This window comes from Semicossyphus pulcher, unplaced genomic scaffold (assembly GCF_022749685.1).
Source record: "Semicossyphus pulcher isolate SPU_LCO1_2020_fin unplaced genomic scaffold, fSemPul1.0.p SCAF_11, whole genome shotgun sequence".
Classification (NCBI taxonomy): domain Eukaryota; kingdom Metazoa; phylum Chordata; class Actinopteri; order Labriformes; family Labridae; genus Semicossyphus; species Semicossyphus pulcher.
Window position 1 is genome coordinate 12,838,108 of NW_027211615.1, and position 23,093 is coordinate 12,861,200.

The 23,093-nt window shown below is 44.4% G+C and overlaps 1 protein-coding gene across 3 annotated transcripts in view; it reads right to left on the reverse strand.

The window, feature by feature from the left end:
* Positions 1–23,093, reverse strand: part of nhsl1b (NHS-like 1b) — a 112,112-nt gene that overhangs the window by 31,450 nt on the left and 57,569 nt on the right. For 2 of the 3 annotated variants that reach the window (XM_069657180.1, XM_069657179.1), the window contains exon 1: positions 20,935–21,157. The exons of the other annotated variant lie outside the window; for it this stretch is intronic. In XM_069657180.1, coding sequence (XP_069513281.1) covers positions 20,935–20,950 — 16 coding nt within the window. In that variant the 5' untranslated portion in view covers positions 20,951–21,157. Of the gene's footprint in view, positions 1–20,934; positions 21,158–23,093 lie in introns of those variants that run through there. 3 annotated transcript variants of the gene reach the window in all.

Consider the following 23,093-nt stretch of genomic DNA (forward strand, 5'->3'; position numbering starts at 1 on the left):
ATGTGCCACTTGCAAATTAATGTTTTGTCTGTGTGTTTACACCAAAGTCGAAAATGTCACCAGCCTCTTACAGGATAAATTGTTGTGATTTTATGTGGATTGAAGTTTGAAATAAAAAAACGCTTCAATTTGTGACTTTGTCTGAGTGAACGTCGGCTTATTCTTCTCCATGAAAGGCAGCGGGGCCTCCCTCTATAGGCTGCTGCTCCTTTGTGATCCATGAGAAAAACCTCCAAGTCTGGTAGACAACCTGCAAACACGCACACACACCATCCCTAACATAATCAGACCTGCGTCTTTGTGTGTGCAATGTGCACATTAAAGCCTTGATGTGGCGACACACGCACCGTCATGTAGCTTTTCTCACAAGTGAAGAAGGTGAGCAACTCTTTGAAAAGGGGAAGCACAACACTAATGTGGGAGATGGTATCAAAAGCCAAACTCTGCACAAAGGTGGGAAGCAAAGTTTGCGTCGACAAAATGCTGAAAGACGCCTTGATGTGGTGGAAGAGGAGCCGTTTTGCTGAGTAGCGATGCGAGGCAGGATAGAGGAGAAAAGGCGGCGTTTAGAGGGACAAAAGAGACAAGAGAGAGAGGAGATTAAGGCAGCCGGGTGGAGGGCTCGCATGAAGCGAGGAGAGAGCGAGAGATTGATGGAGTGTGAATGAAAAACATCCATAGGTAGAGACTCAATAAAAACAGATATTACACACACAAACACACACAAAGGCCCAGCAGGCTTGGCCGTCATGCCTAATTTTCTCTCCCCTGGCGTCTGACCCGGGCGATCCTTTCCGACCCCCTTTGAAATTCAAGCCAGGATAAAAGAGAAAGAAGGACACAGAGATCAGATAGAGGATGTATGTACCTCTGTTGGAGCATGTGGACAGACGAGACTGCACCAGAGTCTAATCTGATCTTAAAACTTTGTGATGTTTGACGTCTTTGTGCCCCAGCAAAACAAGGAAGGCTTAAAAACAAGGCGCATGCGACAGCTAAAGAGCACAAACTGACAAGGAGGCGTGCGACCGTTAAATAAGTCCCTCCATACATTCATTTAACAAGCAAACTTTTATAGCCCCATGTTAGCTTCATGACAATAAGAGGCGTGTCACTCTTTAACGTACACGCCTGTTGAGCAGGGAGTTAAAACGCTGTTACTTTACGAGCAGGCTGATTTGCACGCCTGAGCTTTCGGTGCCTTCAGGCAGGGTGGCAGTTTTGTTGCTAACTTGAGTTGTTTTATGTCCCCGTCAAGATGGATTTGTGGCTAACCGTCCATTTCCCCCCGGCAACAGAGGTTTAAATCTGAAGTAATCTAACCCCACTGGCCTGTCGCCCCCCTGAAGTAGGCAGGACAATAACATGACACTGAAACAGGAGGGAGGTGGAAGACGGAGAGTTTGGAAGTTGGCATGGTAATATTCAGAGCATGTTTTTCCTGGGTTTTGGAGGAGCTAAAGAATTTGAATCTGAGTGACTCAACATGTTTTTTAGTAAGGTTATCAATGTGGTTTCATAGATGACTGTAAGTTTGTCCAACAATTTGGTCCAGACTCAATATCTTAACAACCATGATGCTTGGAGCACATGAAACTCTTTTATTTAGTGTTATTACCACTTTAGATTCTCGTGTCGGTTTGTTTTGAAAAGGAGGAAACCTCCGCCGATAATTTGGCTCCTGATAAAAACCTCATAAACGATGAACATTGAGTGAATTCTAACTTTAAAACAAGCATAGCGGCTAGAAACAAGCTAAGCCAATGTTAGCAGAGGCTCAGCTAGCGGACGTTCTAGACATGTTAGCTGTGTCCCAATCCAGGGGCTTTAGCCTTTGAAGAACGTATTCGAAGGCTCAGATGCGGCCGACAAATGCTTCCTCCGTTTCCACAGCCGCGAAGGATCCATCGGGTGCGTCCTTCGCTGCCCACCGTATCCCGAGATGCATTACGCGCCAATTTAAACAAAAGGGCAGACTCTTACACGGCCGAGGAACAAATGTTTAAATGTAAAGTTTTTGGTTTCATGTCAATCGACTAGCTAGAGATACATGTTCAAAAAACGAAAGGGCCCTTTAAGCAATTATCTTTAAAATAACAGGTTAACTTACTCGACGCTAGTTATGCTAGCTAGTTAGCCCACTAGCTATCTGTTGCTAGGCGACAGTAGCGGCGTTTGGTGACGCAAGGGTAGACCAGACGTCTCATTTCAGTTCGGTTTTAGCGGTCTACGCAGGCTATGAATCAGATGATCAGACCTCAATGCATCATAACTGCTTTTACGTGTGCATTCACACCTTTACTAAGAGCCGTCCACCTGTGATCAAATTAAACTGACTTTGTGGTTCTTTCTGGTGAAACATCCTTCGTCCTCACACGTGCCACAGCTGAGCAGCACTGTGGCAGGACAGCAGACATGTTATTCAGAGTTGACCTTGGCTTAAAACCAATTCAGCAGTTTTCTTAGCATCCGAGCCTCTCCTGCTCTAAATTCTGACTACGTTAGCGTAACGTGTCTGACATGCTATCATAACATAATTTCCCAGTGGAAACCTCCATCCAGCCACTGGTGGTGGTGTAACATAAAGATGGACCCCTGGCTGCCCTCAGACTACATTAAGAGCCATTACCATCCAGCCAAACTGTCTCCACTCATATTGACTCCTGGCCCGACTCACTCTCCCGTGGACCCTCTGAGGACGGCCACATCAATAACCACAAAGTGTGTCGAACCGGGCGAGTGTATTCTAATGGCTTACATCACTCTGTATGCTTTTTAGTGTATGCATGTGTGACGCCTGCCTGCAGCTGCTTCTACGATCTGCTGCGTTCAAACAACAGACCTAATCACACATCACAGTCTTTACCTTAAAGGGGAACTAATCTATCACACTGCATCTCTGCAGCCTATATCCTTATTGTGTCTTTTTCTCCTTCTTATACACACACGCACATTTAGGTTACACGTGAATGTGCCTGTGGTCACACTGTGAGTGTTCTGATGAATACAAGCATGTAACCAAACACACCTTATTAGGCACATACAAACATCCATGTAGGGATGCCGGCACGCGCAGCAGTATGTGGGCTGCCGGGCTGGTTTTCTGACCTACATTTCAACACCAGGGCTGTCTGCGCTTCTCTCCTAAGGGCCTGTGTGCGTGTGTGCGTGTTTTCCTCCCACCTACCTCATAGCAGCACACGATCATTAATCCAATTTTATAATTAACTTCACACACAAATGCAATAAATCTGACACAAACACATACACTGAGGAGAGCTGTTCTTCAAACTGTGTTCACACTTCGACTGTGTGTGTGTGTCTGCAATTCCAGACTTTAAAGGGCCACAAATAAACCTCACTAACAGGCTTAATTAAAAGTGCAATGTGAATAACGTCCAACGACAGCAGATGGAGACTTACTTCATCTGCTTTAACAATATGATTTATTAGCATCAATACTTCACGGCACATTTTACACGCCGACACTCTGCCGTAGATTTAATTTCCAATAAACTGCACGATGCCACGCCTCGAAACATCAGCATGGGTGATAAATGCTTATTTTTATGCTGCAATAGTTTGCGTTTACAGCTGTGCGTCGCCGCCGCTGTTTCTGTGACCCTCGCGCTCCGCTCCCGCTGCCGACGAGAGGGTCTTGTCTGATTTAAGCGCAGCGGCACAGCGGCAGGCTGAGCTAATTTAGGTTAAGTGCCTCCAGGAGCTCAAGGGCACCAAGCAACGAGCCACCTGGGGCGACCGAGGGAAGCCGCATGTGTGTGCGTGTGTGTGCGTTGGACAGATACCAAGTGGGTTACAGACATATCAACTATCAACAATTCTCCCACAACTGGAGCAAAATTGACGCTTTGCCGTTTGATACACTTCCCACATCGCACCTCGTTTCTCGTGCAGCAACAGTAGGTCATTTGGGGAGGGGAGAGGACGGCGAAGGGGGGTGTTTGCAACAACAAACAACCCAATCAACAATCAGAAATACAACCAATTGACCGATGACCACAAATTTAGGAAGTGGGCAGGACGATCAGCCTGCGGGAGGCGGGAGCTCAATCAGGGGGTCAGATTTAAAGGCGGATGCCGGTTCTGGAGGCTGGAATTGATCACTGTTATTAACCAACACATCAACACTGCATGACTGGATTTGACTCTGTTCAACAGGCCTATAACATTGTTCCAATGTATGTATCATCTCTGTAAGAGGATGCTCTGCAGGTTCCACATCACATTCACACAGTATGGAGAATTCATGTGAAAAATGCTTTAACTATGTCCGCATCGCACAAATTTATAGTGTTCACTGTATCAGTTGGGATTTTACTGCCATGTAAATGTGGCCCAATAACTTATACAATTCAGCAGTCGCTAGTAATAACTTAGCAAACAAACTTAACAAAGTTTCACAGAGGCCTCAGGATCTATTGATAAACTGCTGTCTTTCACTAATCTCCTATTCTATTCATGTACCACCATGTTTTTTAGCATCTATCTTAATATCAAACCAATCTCTCTTGATTTTTGAGACTACCATTGCTGATGATGTTAATCGGCTGATTTCAGATTACTTCTTAATCTTTGGTACTGCTGAAGGAGGGTGGTTATACACACAGCACGTAGGTGCAGGGCATTCAAAAAACATCAGGAAGGATAAGAAGACAAGCCTGCTCACCTTCTTAATGCCACAGAAAGTTTACTTATCACATTGTTTCAACGCCATGGTCTCGACAAAGGACAACACCTGCCAGTGCTTATCAGCCTGTTGGTGTGCAAGTGCAGCTTTATATCTGGGTGTGGCCCTCATTTTCATCATCGTTATCACCACTGCGCCAAAACTGTGTCACCTTTGTGACATTTTAGTGATTAAACGTAAAGAAATTGAGCTAATAAGGTAGCCTTTTATTGGAAATTGGTTGCGTCAATTATACTGACAATACACAAATGTGCATCTACTACTGACATAACTTGATGTCATGTATGACGTTATTGTAGTCAGACAGCAGCACAGGCCTTCAGGCTGATGATCTCCACTGCATCATAAAGTGAGGATGGTACTGACTCATTGTTTATAACACCACTATAAAGAGCAGTATAACAATCCACGTTAGTGTCATCATGGAAATATTTCATTGATACTCTGCAATGACTGAGGGAGGTTAAAGGTCAGGGCTGTAGCTGCAGTGCCTGTCTACATGGGATCGCTCTCAATTATTGTTCAGACTAGAACTACAGTCTCTATGGTTGCACTGTATTAATGCTGCCCTCCTCTTGTATTAGAGTGTGTTGTAATCCAGGTTAAAGACAGATAGGGTTAAATATGTCTCAGGACAGGCTTAGTGCTCATAGGATGATGTGGATCAGTATCGACTGTAACACACACACACGCACACACGCACACTCTGAGAGACTGATTGGTGGTGTCATCTGACTTATCAAACAGGGATGTACTTTGCAGAGGTGTGTGTGTGTGTGTGTGTGTGCATGCTCATGTGTGTTCCTAGATTGGTAATCCAGTGTTGAGATCTTGTCTGGGAAAAAAAAGCAGGACCCCGAATCCACTTAACCCCTCCCTTACTTCTTTATAAACCACCCTCCTCCTCCTCCTCCCTTCTCTCTCTCCGTCCATCTCTCCGCCCCGCCCCCTTCTGCCCCATCAGAGACATAATGGAGGGATGGAGGCTTTAATAGAGAGCGCAGGCCTCTCTTTGGATGCCCTCCTAATGGGCCCCGGGGGAAACGAGACCAGCTCCCTGATCAAATACTCCCAAAATTTAAGACCTCCATTACACCAAATTAAATTCCTGGTGGCACCTCGTGTGTCTCTTTCTGGTGCAGATAAACGGGTTATAACGTCTGATAGGCAATTAATCCACAGGAAGCCAATTATACTTGGTAATTAGCATAATCCCATGAGTTAGTCTCACCCATCTTTTTTACGTGTGTGGTGTAAAGTCATCAGTTGAGATCGATCATTCAGACGTGATCGACTTTTAATTTAAGGACTGAAGACACCAGTTTCATCCCTCTGCTGGTCTGTGTTATAGCACCCCCTTGTGGTGGAAAGAAGCAACAACCGACACAACTATATTTGTTTTCTATGCCACCCTGCAGAGCTCTTAACAGCAGTCTATGAACGCAACGTCTGCAATAAACAAACAAAATTAGAGCAAACTGTCACCAGGGCGCGCTCCACACTGGTTTTACAAGCAACAAAAATGGCGTCAGCTTCCCTTTCTCTACATTTTCCACTCTTTTTTTCCTCTTTAACCCTAATCCATCTACGCATGTGGAGAGAGGGAAACCCTCAAAAAGAGACGTTTCCATGGCGAGGACAACTCATTAACGAGACAGATTTAAAGAGGCTCTTAAAATCACTTTCTCTCCCCCGCCTCGCCTCTCTCTCTCCTTTTATAATCAGTCTCTATGGGGGGACATGAGCTTTTCAGAGGCTTGGCTGTGTTTTCTGAAGCTTAATGGAAACCTCCAGCTGATCGGGGCATAAAGGAGCCCGGGGCTGAGGAGAAGGCAGGAAGAGGGATGCCAGGGCCGGGGCACATGGAGGAGTAGGGAGGGGTCTGTGGATGATGAGAGTTAGAGTGATGGAACATGAGACGGGTTAGGGAGGCAAGCAGCTTGTTCTAACTGTTTTAAATGTGGTTTTGCTGAGTAAGTTTGTTTTACTAATTCTGCTTTAGTAATGAGTTACTGAAGAATACTTTTTTTACAATGCATCAAAAACTTCATACATTTTTCAACAGTTTTTGTTGTTATTTTTTAGATAAATTTTGTAACTTTGGTGTAGTTAAAGTAATAATCTTGACAATTTTCAAAGTCTCTCTCTATCGCCGAATGAGGAAACACCATGGTGATTGAGCCCATGGCCCTCTGTTGACAGCCTTTACATTTGCAGTATATAGTATTATTATGGACTGGGTGAGTGGAAAATCTCACAAGCGGCGCCCAGTTAGTGACGCGTTTTCCATCAGCCAGCAGTGGTTGGTCTGCCAGAGAGGGTAGGCGGAGCTAAGCGGCTGCTTTTCCAGTCTCAAGTGTTCTGACTAAACAGTAATCTACTATGGCTGAATAAACAAAGAAAAGATCGATGACAACAGATACAACTTCAAAAATAAGTGAAAATCAAAAGAAAAAGAAACAAATTTGACGCTCAGATGAAGCAAGCAGTCTAAAAAGGAAAGCGACCGTCAGCGAGGGAAATCAAGAGTTGCAACCGGAGCCAACCATGGACGTCACACATGCAACACTGTCTGGATATCTGGGAAGTGTGCTCCCGCAATTACCGTTTATCACCACAGGTGCCGCCAAAGAGAATGAAAATGAGATCTTCAAGATTTTAACTTTAAAGTATGACATCTTTAAACAGCTTTTATGTCCGACCAACATTCAGAACTTAAGATATTGAATTATAAAATGTAAAACAGAGAATATTTTTGGCTTCATAAATGACCTAAACAATTATTTAATTATCAAAACAGTTTGATTTTCTTAACTAATTATTTCAGAACTTCCTCTTTAATCTTCTTATGCTATAAATAACTGTTACCCAAATGATTGAAAGCTCGTTTTTCTTTCTTTTGGGCCTTAAAGTAGATGCACTTTTAATGAATCAGGAATGCAGCTCTGTGTGCAGACACAGAGCAGACAGGTCAGTGGGGCAGACGGAGCCAGGATCCTCCGAGCAGCAGACTGGAAGCAGCATGAGGTGGAAAAAAAAGCTCTGTCTTATAGCAGCTCTCATTAAAGAAATGAGCTGTGACTGAGGCTGGTGCTTAAACGCACTTATCCTGCACTACGGCACAATTAGATTTTTCAATTACCCACACAAGACCACAGTTAACCTGGTGGGGCTGAAGAAGAGGGCAAAAAGCTGGTCAGATTAAGCCTTCAAATCGCATTGGGTTTCAAAGCCTGTGGGCATTATGAAAGTGTTAAGACCAACTCTTCATTCATTATGTAATTGATTTTCTAGGTTTAACTTAGAGAGACTTTTACACAGTCGGTAAATAAACTGCTTTTTGTCTGGATGCGTCAGGTTGTCCAGCGTCTGGCTGCCATATGGTGCAATACACCTTTCAAACCTCCAGGAGGCAACAACACAGCAGTAATACTCTCTGTAAGCACCTCTCAGCTGTTCTGAGGCTGCATTTCTTTCCCTCCTCTGACTCATTTGGTCACTGGTCGGATAAATGTCTCTCTAGATTGCAGTGATTATGTTCCTGCTCTGTCCTGATGTGATAATTAAGCCGTTAAGTAAAACTCATCGGTACACATATGGGGCTCGGAGGCTTCCTCACACCTGATCCTTCCTTAAATAAACCCTGATCCCCCCCGACTCACTCCTCTCTGATCTCCTCCTCCATCGCTCCCAGTCGCTCCAATAAAAAGACATCTGATCCCAGACCAACTCTATTAATCTAACCAGATTATCTATCGCAACTATTTATTAAGCGAATGACACACGCGAGGATGCAGGAGAGCTTCAAATCTGATCAGAATCTGATGTCAAAATTGGCATTTTACTTTCCTTTAAAAGGCCTTCAGTGTTTGTGATTCTCATATTCTATTATAGGACATAAATGAGGCGAAAACATAAAATCTAGAGGCTAAAAACATCTTTCAAAATAAACTTATTTTACACAAAATACGGCAAGGTCAAATTTGATCAAGCTCTATTTACTTGGAGATACAGGAGTAGGCGTGGGAATCACAGGGTAACTCATTTTATGATACGTGGCCCCCGATTACAATAATATGACGATACAGCGATTCTGACATTATTGATATATTGCAAGACGATCATATAATGATACATCACGATATCTGATTAAGAATAAAAACAAAATGCCCCTAAGAAGGTAAAGTGCAGGATTAATGTATTTACTGCAATTTGGTGTCATTTTCAGAATTTGAAACAAACTGAGATGAAACAATGTCCCGTAAAATCTGGAATATAAGACGCAGTCTGTTTTTGGGAGCATCCCAGAGGGAAAACGGTTTTCACATTCCAAACACACACAAATTACAGCCTACCATCTGTTTTCACCATGTCGAGTTTGCAATGCTGCTAGCTACTGCTGCTGTAGCTAGAGGTAGCTGGCAGCCTACGGTATTGTTGATTGTTGTGAGGGTGGCAGCTGCAATGGCGATCATGACGGTGCATGTCCGTGACGAAGCATTAGCAACAATTAAGTTTTTCTTGCTTAAAACAGCGAGGAAAACACAAAACAGCGCTGTGGCATATTGTTAATAGGAGAAGTTGTAACGCCATCGTCTGGGTAAAATACCGTAACACAATAACATACCTCTCTCTGCATTTTATACTGGTATAGCGGTATTTATAGCCTACTTTTTAGATGAAAAAAAAAATTTAATAAAAGTGCGTCTTATACACCGAATTTTACGGTAGGTGTTTTCAGTCTGTCAATTACATTTACTATAGAACAACTGTAAAAACAAATTGGGACTTTTGTCACCACGACAAGTCATGAAGTAGTGACGCAGTGAGTCTGAATTGCAGGGAAATCTGTTTAGAGCGTCACAAATTTGTAAATTCAAATATCAATATTTGGCGCCAGCCTATAGATAATTGTAATGCACGAGCCAGGATGACGATATATTGCCGTATCGATATTTTGTCCCACCCCTGTACAAGATGTTGTCACAAGCAGGAGTACAAAAGAAGAAGTAGGTTGCTGTGAAAGTTGAAACTGGTTGTAGACGGACAGAAAATTTACTTACTGCTCATTTTTTGGGTGAAACGACAAACATGCTGTGGTTTTGCTGTGAGGATACTTAAATTAACTCAATTTGGTTTTGGGCTGTTGGTCTAACAAAACAAGTTTGGGACGTAATCATGAGCTTTTTTTTAGCCATAATTAAGCAGCCCTAAACAAAGAGAAGAGTGCCACTAATAAAACTCAAACAGCCTCCTTGTTAACAGTAATTGCAGGAACGACAACTCAGCAGAAAAGATTAAAAAGTAACAGGGATAAAAAACACAAAGAACCAAGATGCACGCAGACAGACGAAAACTCAATTACCCTCCAATATTTGTCAGTGATGACTTCATTAGTCGTCGGTCGCACATGATGGAAGAGCTCATGTTCAGCCAATCAGACGCCAGCCCTTGCCTATTAGTCCTTTAACAAGCTGAGAGGTCTCCATCTGTTAGACGCACAGCTACCTATTACCCACTGATCGCCGTTTACCTCCTCTACGCTGTGTAGTAAATAAAAGATGTGAAGAGGGAAGAGGACAGCGTTTGTGCTCAGAGCGGACATGCTCTCATTCACACAGACACAAACGGGGTTAAAGACTTGATCAATGAGAGCGAGGAAGACGAGGAGCGAGAGATTGGAGCGGACAGAGCTGCTTTGAGGGAAAACAGAGCCTTAACCTATTTTACAGTTGAATGACCCGATGCAACCCCTGACCCCCCGATTCCCGCATGTGTGTGTGAACCCCCTTCTTTTCTTCATCTCATTAAGCTGTGTGTCATGCTCTCTGCTCCATTGTTCTGCCGCCTCCAACCTGCTACTGGGGTGGGGGTTCATGCACATGCAAGAGTAAGTGTGCACTTGTCTTTACTCATCTGTGTTTGAGTGTGTGTGAGTGTAGTAAGCCTTGAGAGGGCGACTAACAAACCTCTAGTGCTGTTTTGAATGCTGTTTTGGCCTCAAACCCCTAAACCCCTGAAGAGGAGCTGCTTTGACTAGATTGTTTTCTGCACAGGGTGAGAGAAATGATGAGTCAATTAGCAAAAAATGCTAGCTGCTCAGTTTATGGCACTGGTTTTGAATAAGTAGGCTGGTTTAAGGGTGGGAAAGTAGGAATAAAGAGCAGAGAAAAGGGGCAACTTTAAGCTTGTTTCCTGATTCTTTCACATCCTCAAAAGGCTTCGGTACAGGAGACAAAAGGAGGCTCTTCTTTTCTCTTTCACTACCTGAAAACATGCAGTTTCATCTAATATCATGCCCAGACTACAATCACTGCATACAGTTTTGATGCAGTGTGGCTGTAATGAAAGTTGAACCTGCAAAGTGCCAAATCTTGGAGCCACCCTAAAAGATGATGAGATGTATTCATGCATTTGTGACGGGTCGACGATGACGGGGAGCTGAACCCCTCCCGAGTCTCACCGCCACAATCATATTACCCTAACTGATTCTCAGCAGCGCTTCCCTTCTATAAATGGGGCCAATCCATTTCATTTGGCTTCATCTAGTTACTCTACCAGCGCGGCCTCCCTCAGGTGCTCGTCCCTCGGGGGCCGTTGCCACTGATTGGCCGATAGCTGAACCTGCCTTCCCACTGAGGGATTACGGGAGATCCGGTGAAACACCTGCTCCACGGCTTAACTGATATTAGAGAAATAGGATGACGGAGGAGGAAGGTGATTGGAAGAAAATGACGACATTTGGAAGAAATGTGAGAGTTAGGCAGACAAATAAAAGTGTAGAAAGAGAAGCACAGAGGCAGGAAAACAAAAGAATGTGAGCATGTTTGTGTGTCACAGGCTCGTCTGTTCAGCGGTGCATGAATACAGAGCGACTGGGAGGTTGATTCAACATAAAGAGCCCAGACAATACTGTACCCATGGTGGCGACATCTTGAGCTGTCACGGCTAGTTAGCCAAAGCAGGCGCGAGGCAAGCCGCAATCGTCTGGCGGCATATTGTTAGGCAACACGAGCAGGAATAAGGGATTGTGTTTACATTCAGAAAGATATTAAAACAAAAACTAAACAGCAAAAAGAAGTTATAAAAGTTGTATTTCAAAGTAAAAGCATCCCTCTGATCTCCCCTGAGTTATGGCATGTCCTTCAGTATTATGGCAACTTAATAGTGATCCTTCAGCGCTCCCTCTTGATGGCTCCTTTATGTAGTAGCGGAGGTGAAAGTGGGTCACCTCCGTAACCCAGTCAGCTCCATCACCCCTGCACTGTCAGCTCTGTTACACTGCCCTGCAGGCCTGGCCCGTCACCTCCAGCTGCTAGCTATTGTGTCTTCTTCCCAGGGGTTGCCACCCAGGGGAGATATGATGGCCTACTGTCCCGGCGGAGAGTGAGGCATGGTCTGGATGCAGGCATGCACATGGGCATTCATTCATTAAGGCAAATAAGGATACATGCGAGCATGTGCATGACTGAATGAATGTGTGAAAGGCCTTAAACTATGCATATAACCAAGACAAACATGAGGTAACACACATGTGCTTCATATATTTAACCATTAAAGCATTTCTCTGTCATCCTGTTTGTGCCTGGAGGACCCCTGCACTAACAAACCAAAGGCCAAAGGTCACAAAGCCACAATCTGCATTGATTCCGCACGGGACGCCCAGCACACACACACACAAGTAAGGAGGATGCACACTTGCACACGCAGCAACAGAAGGCACAGATCACTCAGTCACAGGAGGATGGAAGTCACCTAATAAGAAGAGACAAAGCCCAGCTTGGCAAAAGCTCCCAAAGCATGTGTCGTGACTCCCCAGCAGTGTGACAAGCAGCGTGTAAACACGGCCTACAAACAGCTCAGGTGACTGGAGTTCACTTTAAAGCAGGAGCCCAGGAAAAATACCACAATCATTACTGTAGCGAAACAGCAATGTGTCATGCTAAGTCTGCTAAGTCTCACTAAGAGGCTCACACAGGGGCTGCTATCTGGGCAGAGCAGGTTTAAAGTTGAAGGCGAGAACTCCTGTAATCATGTTGTTTTTGAGTTCAAATGAGAGAGCACGCAGCTACTCTGGAGTCTGGAGCACACAGTCAGAATGCAGCTTCAACTTTAGACACTTTGTTCAAACTTTAAGCAAACAAACACGACTCTCTGGTCTGTACCTTTGCCATCCTCGAACATCAGCGTTTTCCCCGGTGACCCTTTAGAGACCGGTCCGTGCAGCGGTTTGGGGGTCCACAGAGAGTCCGGCTTCTGATGGACCTTTGACAGTGAAAGCAGACGCTTGCGCAGGCATCCCTCCGGCCGGGCGGGCCTGGGGCTGGGGAAGGCCTCGCTCTGGAGGCTGTTCCCCATCTTGCTGTTGGCGTGCTGGATGGAGCTCTGGGTTCCCTTCTTGCCGGCGGGGTCCTCATAGCAGGCCCTGTGCCAGCAGCTGACCACCCGCTCCGGGGACAGGCAGTGCACGTATGTGATCATCCCCGGCTAAAACCCCCCCACCCACCCAACACCCAACGCCCCCTCCCTTGCTCTTTCCAGGACCAAAGCTCCCCCAACTCCTCCTCTTTCTTGCACGACCCTCTCTCTCTCTCTCTCTCTCTCTCTCTCTCTCTCTCTCTGGACGAGAGCACTTGAGGTGGTGGGATGCAAGACCTTCCCCCCTCTTGCTCCCAAAGCTTCAAAAGGTCTCCCCCTCTCTTTCTGGGCAGATCGGACGGAGGTTTGGAGGTTTTTCCAACCCACAGGGGACCCGATCCCCCCCTCTGTCTCCTCCTTCTGTTTTTGTCTCTCCTCTCCCTCTCTCAGGGGGTTCTATTGACTTGCATTGATTCGCCTGACAAAGGGAGGCTGTGCACAGTGTTAGATTACAAGATTTAACTCCAGAGCAAATATTCCACAGAAGTATTGCAGCATAAAGTGATTAGAAATCCTGCATGATTGTCAGGCGTCTGGCAGACAACCCGGTAGATTGCAGAAAGACGGATTCTGACCCCTAAAAGTGGCCACAAGAACTTTAGAAAAAACTCCAAAGATGCAAAAATCAGGTTTTAAAAAACAAAGAGCAAGGCCTTATGGGAAATACTTGTGGCTAAAGCATGTTTTTCTTCTAAACGCTGTGTTATCCTTTGCTACAACCCAGAAGCATCACCGCAAATTGCGCAAAAGAGCATCCACAAAAAGTCAAGAAACGAGTTCATGGACGGAGAAAAGAGCGTTCAGAAAAGTGTCTCAGAGCATCCTCCGTCCTCCATCTTCTCCTATCTGACACAGAAGCATCAACATTGTTCAGCTGCGTCCACATGGCCTTTCCTCTCAGCTCCTCCTCCTCCTCCTCCTCCTCCTCTCTCTCCTCCGCTCCACAACGCCGCTGTTCTAATCTGTAAACCCAGATTATCCAGCCTGCAGCCCCGGTCTCCGATAGTGACAGACATCACACACAACACAGATGGACAAGCAGGCTGTAGATAATTAACGACATCACCTTCCAGCGTGTGGACATTCAGGAAGACTTGGCGTGTGGGAGCGTCAGCTGGTGAACTCTCGTGACGCAAACTGGAGCGGGTGGAAAGCAGCATGTGGGGCAAATATCGACATACTGCCTCGGGTTTAACCTCACCTGACTGGTGTTGGCAAGTGCAGAGATACAGTTAAAAATATACTGAACAGCTGTTTAAAGCTTTGATGGAGCCCAGAGAAGGACCAGGAGGTGTAACATGACAGTAGATAATAAGATAAAGATCAAACAAAGAGATGATACACACTTAAGAAAAGGGGGAGTGGTAAACGTACCCTAACCTGCCAGGTGATGGCGTGTGTATGATGCCTAATCAGCTTGGCTGTGAGGCAGGTTAAGCTCACTGATATGCCCAGATTAATAGGACGAACACCAGCGGATTGGACCAGACAAACACCGGATACTACAGTGAGGCCCATAAACCAATAGAAGATACAGAGACACTAAAATGAATGAAAATAAACAGACAATATTAAAGTGGTTCTTGAGAATAGTCGGGTGATTGTCTCCCTCTGGTGGTGATGTCATACAACACAGACACACAAATGCCCACATGAGTGATTTACATGCACTTATAAAGACTTTAGAGTTGAAACAGTAAGTCAACTAATAAAAAGTCAAACCACAGAACAATTATGCTTAATTATTTTGACTACTGAACGATCGTTTTAGTCATTTTTCAGGTAAAAATTGAGAAAAAATTACCAGAATTCTCAGGTACAAGCTTCTCTAATGAGAAGATTTGATGCCTCTCTCTGTTTGATAACATTTAAAAATGAATTCAAGACATTACAAGATGTCAATTTAAGTAAAACAAAACAAAGTAAAAGGCGCCCCTGCTGACGATATACGGTAATTGCAGGAGGATACTTCCCAATTTAACCTGACGTCCACGGTTGGCTCCCTTTGTTACAGTTGTAACTCTTGATTTTCCTCGCTGACGGTCGCTTTCCTTTTCAGACTGTTTGCCTTCATCTGAGCGTCGAGTTTGTTTCTTTTTCTTTGGATTTTCACTTATTTTTGAAGCTGTATCTGTAGTCATCCATCTTTTCTTTGTTTGTTCAGCCATAGTAGATTACTGTTTACTCGCAACACTTGCAGAGACCGAAAAAAAAGCAGCCGCTGATGGAAAAGGCGTCACTGGGCGCTGCTTGTGATTTTTTGCGCGAAAGACACCCAGTCTGTAATACTGCAAATGCAAAGGCTTTCATCAGTGGGCCATAGGCTCCATCACCATTGTGTAACCTCATGTGGCGATAGATAGACTTTTTTTCATTAAAATGAAAAAGTTTAAAGTTGCTACCTTAAGCATGTACAGGACAAAATCAGCAAAGAGATAAGAGGTATGGCTTCGTCCAAAAAGGGCGCCAAATTCAAGACAAACTGAGAGTTCCTCACAGGAGCTTTTAAGTCAATGCCAGTAAATAATATTTCCACAATTTATTTAAACTATGATAAAAAAAAAGTCAGTCTGTGACATAAACGGTACATTCATCTATTCTATTATGAAAAAAAATCGCTAGCTGCAGCCTTTGTACACTTATAAACCTATTGTACATTTTGGGAAATAAGGGCAGAAACTGTGTGTCTGTGTGTGTGTGTGCGTGCGTGCAATACGTAACCCTGCCAAAACCTCAGCAGATAGCCACAGGCTAAAACAGCCATTACCGATAGTTATCATTTCCACCGCGTCCTGACTCTGCCAACACACAAGCTGATTACAAAACCAAAAACCACTGCACACACATAGAGAACATAATGGACAAACCACTGTACACGCGCACACACATACAAAACAGTGTGTGGACACGTAGCCCAAAGGGCACGCCAAAAGATTCTGACTGTGGCCTAAATTGCACTTAACACTGTCGCTGCCCTACATCCATAAACACATAGGCACAGCGGGTCGTACGGTTCACACGGAGACATCAGGGGGTGTACAGGCACGCAGACCTGCATGTATAACAGCATCATAACACCACAACAGGGGGTTGTTGTGTTCTTACTGTGACGCACAGACGGACATACATTACTGACATTTAACACGCAGGTTCATGCATGTTTGTGGTGGTAAATATATACACACACACACACACACACACACACACACACACACACACACACATGCTGAGTGAATGTCATGATCAGGTCTTGCCCAGAACCCAGCATGCACGGCGGTCAGACTCTCACAACTCACTGCGCATGAATGGGGAAGTTAGGATGTATGTGTGTGTGGTTGTGTGTGTGTGTGTGTGCATCCATTTCCATGCAGTGAGTTCTACTTGGTGCATACTGAATATAAATCAATACATATGTTTGTAAAGCTTGTGTGCATATAAACTCTCCTATGTGCTTGCAGACACACACATGTGCACGTGGACTGTGTGTGTCTCTGGTGTGTGTGTGTGCGTGGGGGAAGCCAAAGCGGAAGGCATTTGGGAAGGGGACAATGGTAACCATGGACACGTATAGGAGTGAATGGAGTGAGAGGAGCACCTGCACGCTGGGTTAGCCCTGTGTCTGGGGAAGTCATCCACAGGGAGTCGGCCATTGTCTTTCCAAACTTCTCCCACAACAAAAGTTTTCCAGCGTGGTCCCTGAACACATCACAGCTTTCCTCCTCATATGCTTTGTTGTGCGCTAAAAATACAGTAAGTCTTCTTTTGACTGCAACATCTTCCAAAACCTCTAAAAGCTTTTGTTTTTTTTAAGTCTTTTCAGAAGACAAAAGATTCACTGGAGTCCTGACAGAGTGCATTCACAGACGACAGGAACTTCACCCTCTATTGTTTAGATATCAAGAGCAGAAGTCTCGCTTTATCTCGGACGAGTTTGACTTGTTTACAGAGGTCAAATCCTTGTGCCGAGTTATCCACGTTTGCATCATCTCAGAAAGCAAAAACTGCACAATACATGGACAAAGTTTTTGACGCTATTTGAAACATTGGTTTAAAATTTTGTTTACAGATACAGAAACTAATGTAACGCTCAGATGAAGGCAAAGTCTAAAAACGAAAGCGACCGTCAGCGAGGAAAATCAAGAGTTACAACTGGAGCCAACCGTGGACGTCACACATGCGACACTGTCTGGATATCTGGGAAGTGCGCTCCCACATTTACTGTTTATCGCCACAGGTGCTGCCAAAGAGAGCAAAACTGAAATCTTTGAGATTATACCTATAAACTTAAAGGAAAGTTTGTTACTGATGGTGTTGATAAGCTGATAATAAGATATTAGCAAGTGCTAACACATTAAACTGCAGATCTTTATGAATCCCTGAAATCCAACTTCTATTTCCAGTGCTAAATGGTAACATTTGACTTTATCTTGTGATTCACACAAACATATTTATTAAAGAAAGCTGAAATAATCAATGGAGATCAGATATCTCGCTATGTTTTGGTATGTCACACCACTTAAAGTCCGGTATTGGCAAGTGTCCGCAACCCTTCCACCATCATTTTACGTAGCTTTACAAGCAAGCGAACCCACACTGAAAACACTTCAACACCTCTCTCCAGTCCTGTCCTCCTCTCTTCCCCTCCACTGGAGATAAGCAGCCTGCCACATCCAGTGTGAAAACATCCATCAACACCACTTCACACGAGACCAGAGGGAAGGTAGAGGGTCAGGCTGGGGTCACAGAGGTCAGGGTCTCACGACACAGGTGCTTCGGTTATTGAAGGACAGGTCTGGTTAACAAGGAGGAAGTTTAAAAGAAGGCTGCTAAAAAATGTGAAATGTCTCAGATTAATTTAAGTTCGTGCTTCCTCCTCCAACATCTTGCAATATTTTTTCAAGTCAAGAATTATCCGTGTATTGCTGGATCTGTACATCTGAGCTTTCCCCTTAAACTGCTGTCAACAACCACAACATCTAAGCCGCTATAATGCTCACACACCCAGTGAACTGCAATCAGAGTGGGTTGTAAACAAAACCGGAGACCTCAGGACCAACTTCCACTCAGCCAAAGACGTGTTCCTCCAGATTGGACATGGCCCGAGCTGACCTCACATGACGAGTCGGATGAAATCTCCGCAGTATGTTTGCTTGGTGGATCTTAATACGGACAGAAATGTTGCATTTCTTTGCGCCCCACACTGCAGGAAACCTCTAATTTAAGGGAGAACAAGGTCTCCAAAATCACTCCAGCTAATCCCTACTCAGTCTAATGTCTCCGCTAACATATTCTGCTGGAGTGGAGCTCAAGTGCTGAAATAACTTATGTAACTTACCAAAAAAGCCACACCAAGTGGTCTGGCTGGCTAGCAGAGAGCTTGCACTAAAATGCAAGGCTTTACAGCTGGAGGAGGAGGAGGAGGGGGTGAGTGAGTGTGTGGTCAGAACAGATGAGAATCCACTGCGGCCACAGCTGGATGTGGAGGAACACGGGCTGAAAATGTGTCACATCTGCTCCAGAGTTGGCAACTCAAACGGAGAGGACTTGTTTAAATCATAACATAAGCAGACATTCTGTGTCTGGCAAGCAACGTGGAGTAATCTACCGGTGGGATCAAATGTAATGCACAGTATTTGGGTCAGTTGGTCGTGGAGATTTTTTGTCATAAATGCAGCTTTTATGCATTAATGTTTAAACATTAACTGTGGTAAAGTATTCAATGTGCTGGATGATATGAAGCAAACAACCTGTTGGTTTGTCTAATAAAGTCAAATACAACGTTAAACCAGGCGTTCCTGCTCACACTGGTCTGTTACTTCATCTTACAAAACTGAATGTCTTCCTCTGACACATCTACATCTGTTTCTCTCTATGTTCCACATCCAGCCAGAGTCACACAGTGTGGAAAATGTGTTACTGACAACATAAATTACTGCGTACAGCTGATGCACTGGGACATTTCTACATATGGCTGCAGCGCTCACTTCATATTACCTCATTTTTTGGAAGTGATAAATCTACAGACGACGAAATGTATTGACAAGAGGGACGATTTCCTCATTTTTGAGATACGAACAGTTTAGAGTGAGCCGAGCTGAGCCGAGCGCCGTGTTTGTTCCTGGTTTTACTGCATCTGCTGGCCCACATATTTTACAACTTAGAAGTTCACATGTTTTCCAAATCAAAGTTTGTTCTGCACAAAGCAATGTAGGGCGACTGTTCCCGGGCAATACAAGTGCACATAAGGCAATATAACACTACAAAGAGGTAATTACCGTAAAGTTCGGTGTATAAGACGCACTTTTAATACAGTTTTTTTCATCGAAGAAGTGGGCTGCGTCCTATAAAGCAATGTAAAATGCAGAGAGGTATGTTATCGTGTTACGGTATTTTACCCAGACGATGGTGCTATCTGGTTGTTAGGTGGTAACGTCACATCTCCGCATTAAACTGTTTCCGGTCCGAGCCGCTGTTTTTGTTTTAAATGAAGACAAATAACTTGACTGTTGCTAACGCTTCGTCTCGGACATGCACCGTCATGATCGCCACTGCAGCTGCCACCCTCAGCCAGCTACCAGCACTGGTAGACATGTTGAAAACAGATGGTCGGCTGTAATTTGTGTGTTGTTAATGTCTTTTAAATGAAAATACATTAACTTGTAAACAGGTTTTTATTAATACATAGCTATAGAAAACCTTTTTTCCCCTCTGGGAAACCCCCAAAACAGACTGCATCTTATATTCCGGTGCGACTTGTATTCTGGATTTTACGGTTATTTGGGGGGGCAATTGCAGGGGAACTCACGATACGATGGGTGGCCCAGGATTGCAACGATATCATGATACAGCGTTTAATTTGATATATTGCAAGACAATCATATAACGATACATCACGATATGTGATTAACTTCTTCTTGGCTATTGTACATTGTATTTTCCAACTTTGAGACGTGCATCATATCAAATATTCACATTTAACGATCTTTAAAATCACAGAAGTAAATTTAACTTTTATATAACATTAATGAACGGTAGCGCTGCCAACATGATGTTCTTACAGCTGTGCAAGAGACAAGAGCAATGGAAGCAGAACTCCTGATGCAAACCCCAGTGCAGCTTTAATTCTGCTTCATTAATACACAGATTATGGTGAAGCTAGGGTTGTGTGTAAAACACAGAGGGGAGAGTATATGGTTTCATAGATGAGCAATTAAACAAAGTGTGTGCCAACAGACGCAAATGCAAAATGGATCTGCCAGTAAAAGAGGAACCTCTTATCTCACTCTAACTGGTCAGTAAAGTAAAGGCCAACACATGGCTCCACTCTGCAGGAGAGCAGCCCAGCAACTGCTGCTTTGCCAGCTGTTAATGTGGAAAACACACTCAGACACACAAACACACACACATCTTTCATCTCCGGTAGAATACTGTAAGATAAAAGCTCATTTAGTGAGTTGCATACAGAGGTTTTAATACTTGTGCCTCCCTAAAGAGTCCTAAAGTCAAGTATGAATCAGAGAGCAACCAGGAAGAAGCGCGATCAAACAGCAAACAGATGGAGGACAAAAGGAGAGGTATGATTAAAGTCAGTGAACCTGAACGTGTCAGAGACAGAAAAAAGGGATAAAGGAAGAAAAGATTAAAGAGAGAAAGACGGAGGAGGGTGTCCTTCACTAAAGAAAAACACATGAGGAAGGATATTGTGAGGAGGAAGCCGCTGTGACAGAGATTAGTTTCCACACAGAGATGGAGTTCAACTTTTCTTTGTCTCAGAAAGTCTGAGGGAAAAGTCCCACACTCGCACTTACCTTTCAGACAGAACATGGCTCTTCACTTATTCCTCCATTTATCCTTCAGCTACAACACCGGCTTCTTCCTCTCTTCCTTTTCACTCTTTCCACCTTCTTGCCCTCCTTTCCTCTCCCCCGCTCCGTCTCTCCTTACTCCGCTCGGTCAAAGCGCTCACACACGGACGCACAGATCCCGACGCACACGCTCCTCTGTCCCGCTGCCTCTCTCGCCATCTCCCTCCCTGTCTCTCCCTCCTCTCCCCTGCACATGCACACACGCTCTGAGTGGCAGCTCGCCAACTTCTACACCGCAGGAAACTGCCCTGCGACCCCCCCTCCCCTCACTCGGCTTCCCCTCTCTCTCTGAATGTCTCTCCACCACGATGACAATCCCCCTTCATCTCTCCGCCCACATTAATGTTGAGATTTAGAGAAACAGAAGCTTAATCGCCACCTAAAAGTTCAGTCTAAGCTGCTGTCATCACATGAGTTGTGTGATTAATCAACTTTAACACACAAGAAGATATATGTTAATTAATCTAAATAAGATAAAGGCTCGTATTCGGGCAGGAGGGAAAAATACACCCACACACAGAGCGCGAGCCTTGTCGAGGATTGTGATGGTAGAGAATCTGGGCAGTCAGCAGTTCAGAGAGAGGCAGGGGGCCCCGGCTTGAGGCCGATCCATTGTGCGCTGATCAAATATAATCACTTTAATCCCCACAATTCAACTGTTTGCTATCAGGAGCAGCTACAAGCTGGGTGCATCCCACATGGACGGGAGTACTGAGTCACTCACAGACTGTGGAAACAAACCCCGAAGTGGAACGGTATTTTGACGTTATATTAAGCTGCTGCTTCTATTTCACATTCAAAGGGTACGACAGTGTAACTATTAAGAGCGCATAGACCTGGGCTTTAGTGATAATGGGTATGCAAGGTATCCTTTTTTAAACCGTGGAACAACATCAAATGGGAAATCAATACACAATTAGCACCATAGCATAAGTGAACCTAATGGGGACTGTGGGAAGCCGAAATCCAAACAACGTGACATGGAGAGTGTGTCAAACCAAGTTTGACTCACTCCAGAGCAGATAGCAGAACACAAAAAGCCATTGATTTCCAATGAGGCTCTGTAATGGCTTCCTCTTACACTGCAAAAACACAGCTGGTTACTGCTTACAGGACTGGTGGAGCTCAAAGGTACAAAACACCAAAGCCTCGTTAAACCAGGTATAATGTAAGACTCAGAAAGTTATGACAAGAAACAAGCTGTTTTATAGGCATTATGGCTTACACTGTAACACTATAACCTGCTATAAGTGTAATTATAGCAATGGTGACGGTTCAAAAGTATCATGTTCACACTAACAACTGCAGTTATAAGAATTATACGGTGACATTTAAACGACTAACCTTTGGTTATAGAGGTCTTCAGTATATATGATGGTGACCTCATACAAACTCTCTCTATCACATCTGCTAATCAGACACTGAAACATACCGCAGCAGTTGATCCCAAAAAGAACAAATAAAGTCCAGGAAATAGTGAAATATGGACATTACACTATCATGACAGCAGTGCAGATTTCAAACAGACATCAGTGAATGATGAACAGTCCAAGTGTGTGTGTGTGTGTGTGTGTTATGAACATGTTAATCCCACCCCAGTACGGCTGGCAGGCTATGACACGTCTGCCTCGACCAGATGTCACCAATTACTGCCTGATTTGTGTGTGTGCGCGCGTGTGTGTGAGACTTGGAGCCCCTTTACGAGATTGAGTGCATAAAATGCCACAAAAACACAACCCTGGAAATTATCGCCAATTAAAACGCACACTAAAATCCCTGAATGGACCCACCTGACCAGACAATAAAACCCGACTCCGTCAAACCTCCACCTTAATGGATGCTGTGCTGTCCAAACTGGCTCTAACTTTAACCGTCATCTTAAAACCCTTAACTCTGAGGAAACACTTGAGGTCTGTCTAATCGCTGCTCTCACAAAGCTGTTAAACACAGAGACGTGGAATTCTTCCCTGTTTTTGTCCAAGCATGTTCAACAAATGGTATTTATGAGCCCATGCATTTAAGGCCAGGGCGAGACACTGAACTGTTGAGTGTTATTATTTGTATTTTTCATTGATGAATATCAAGGTCATTTAGGTCACAGC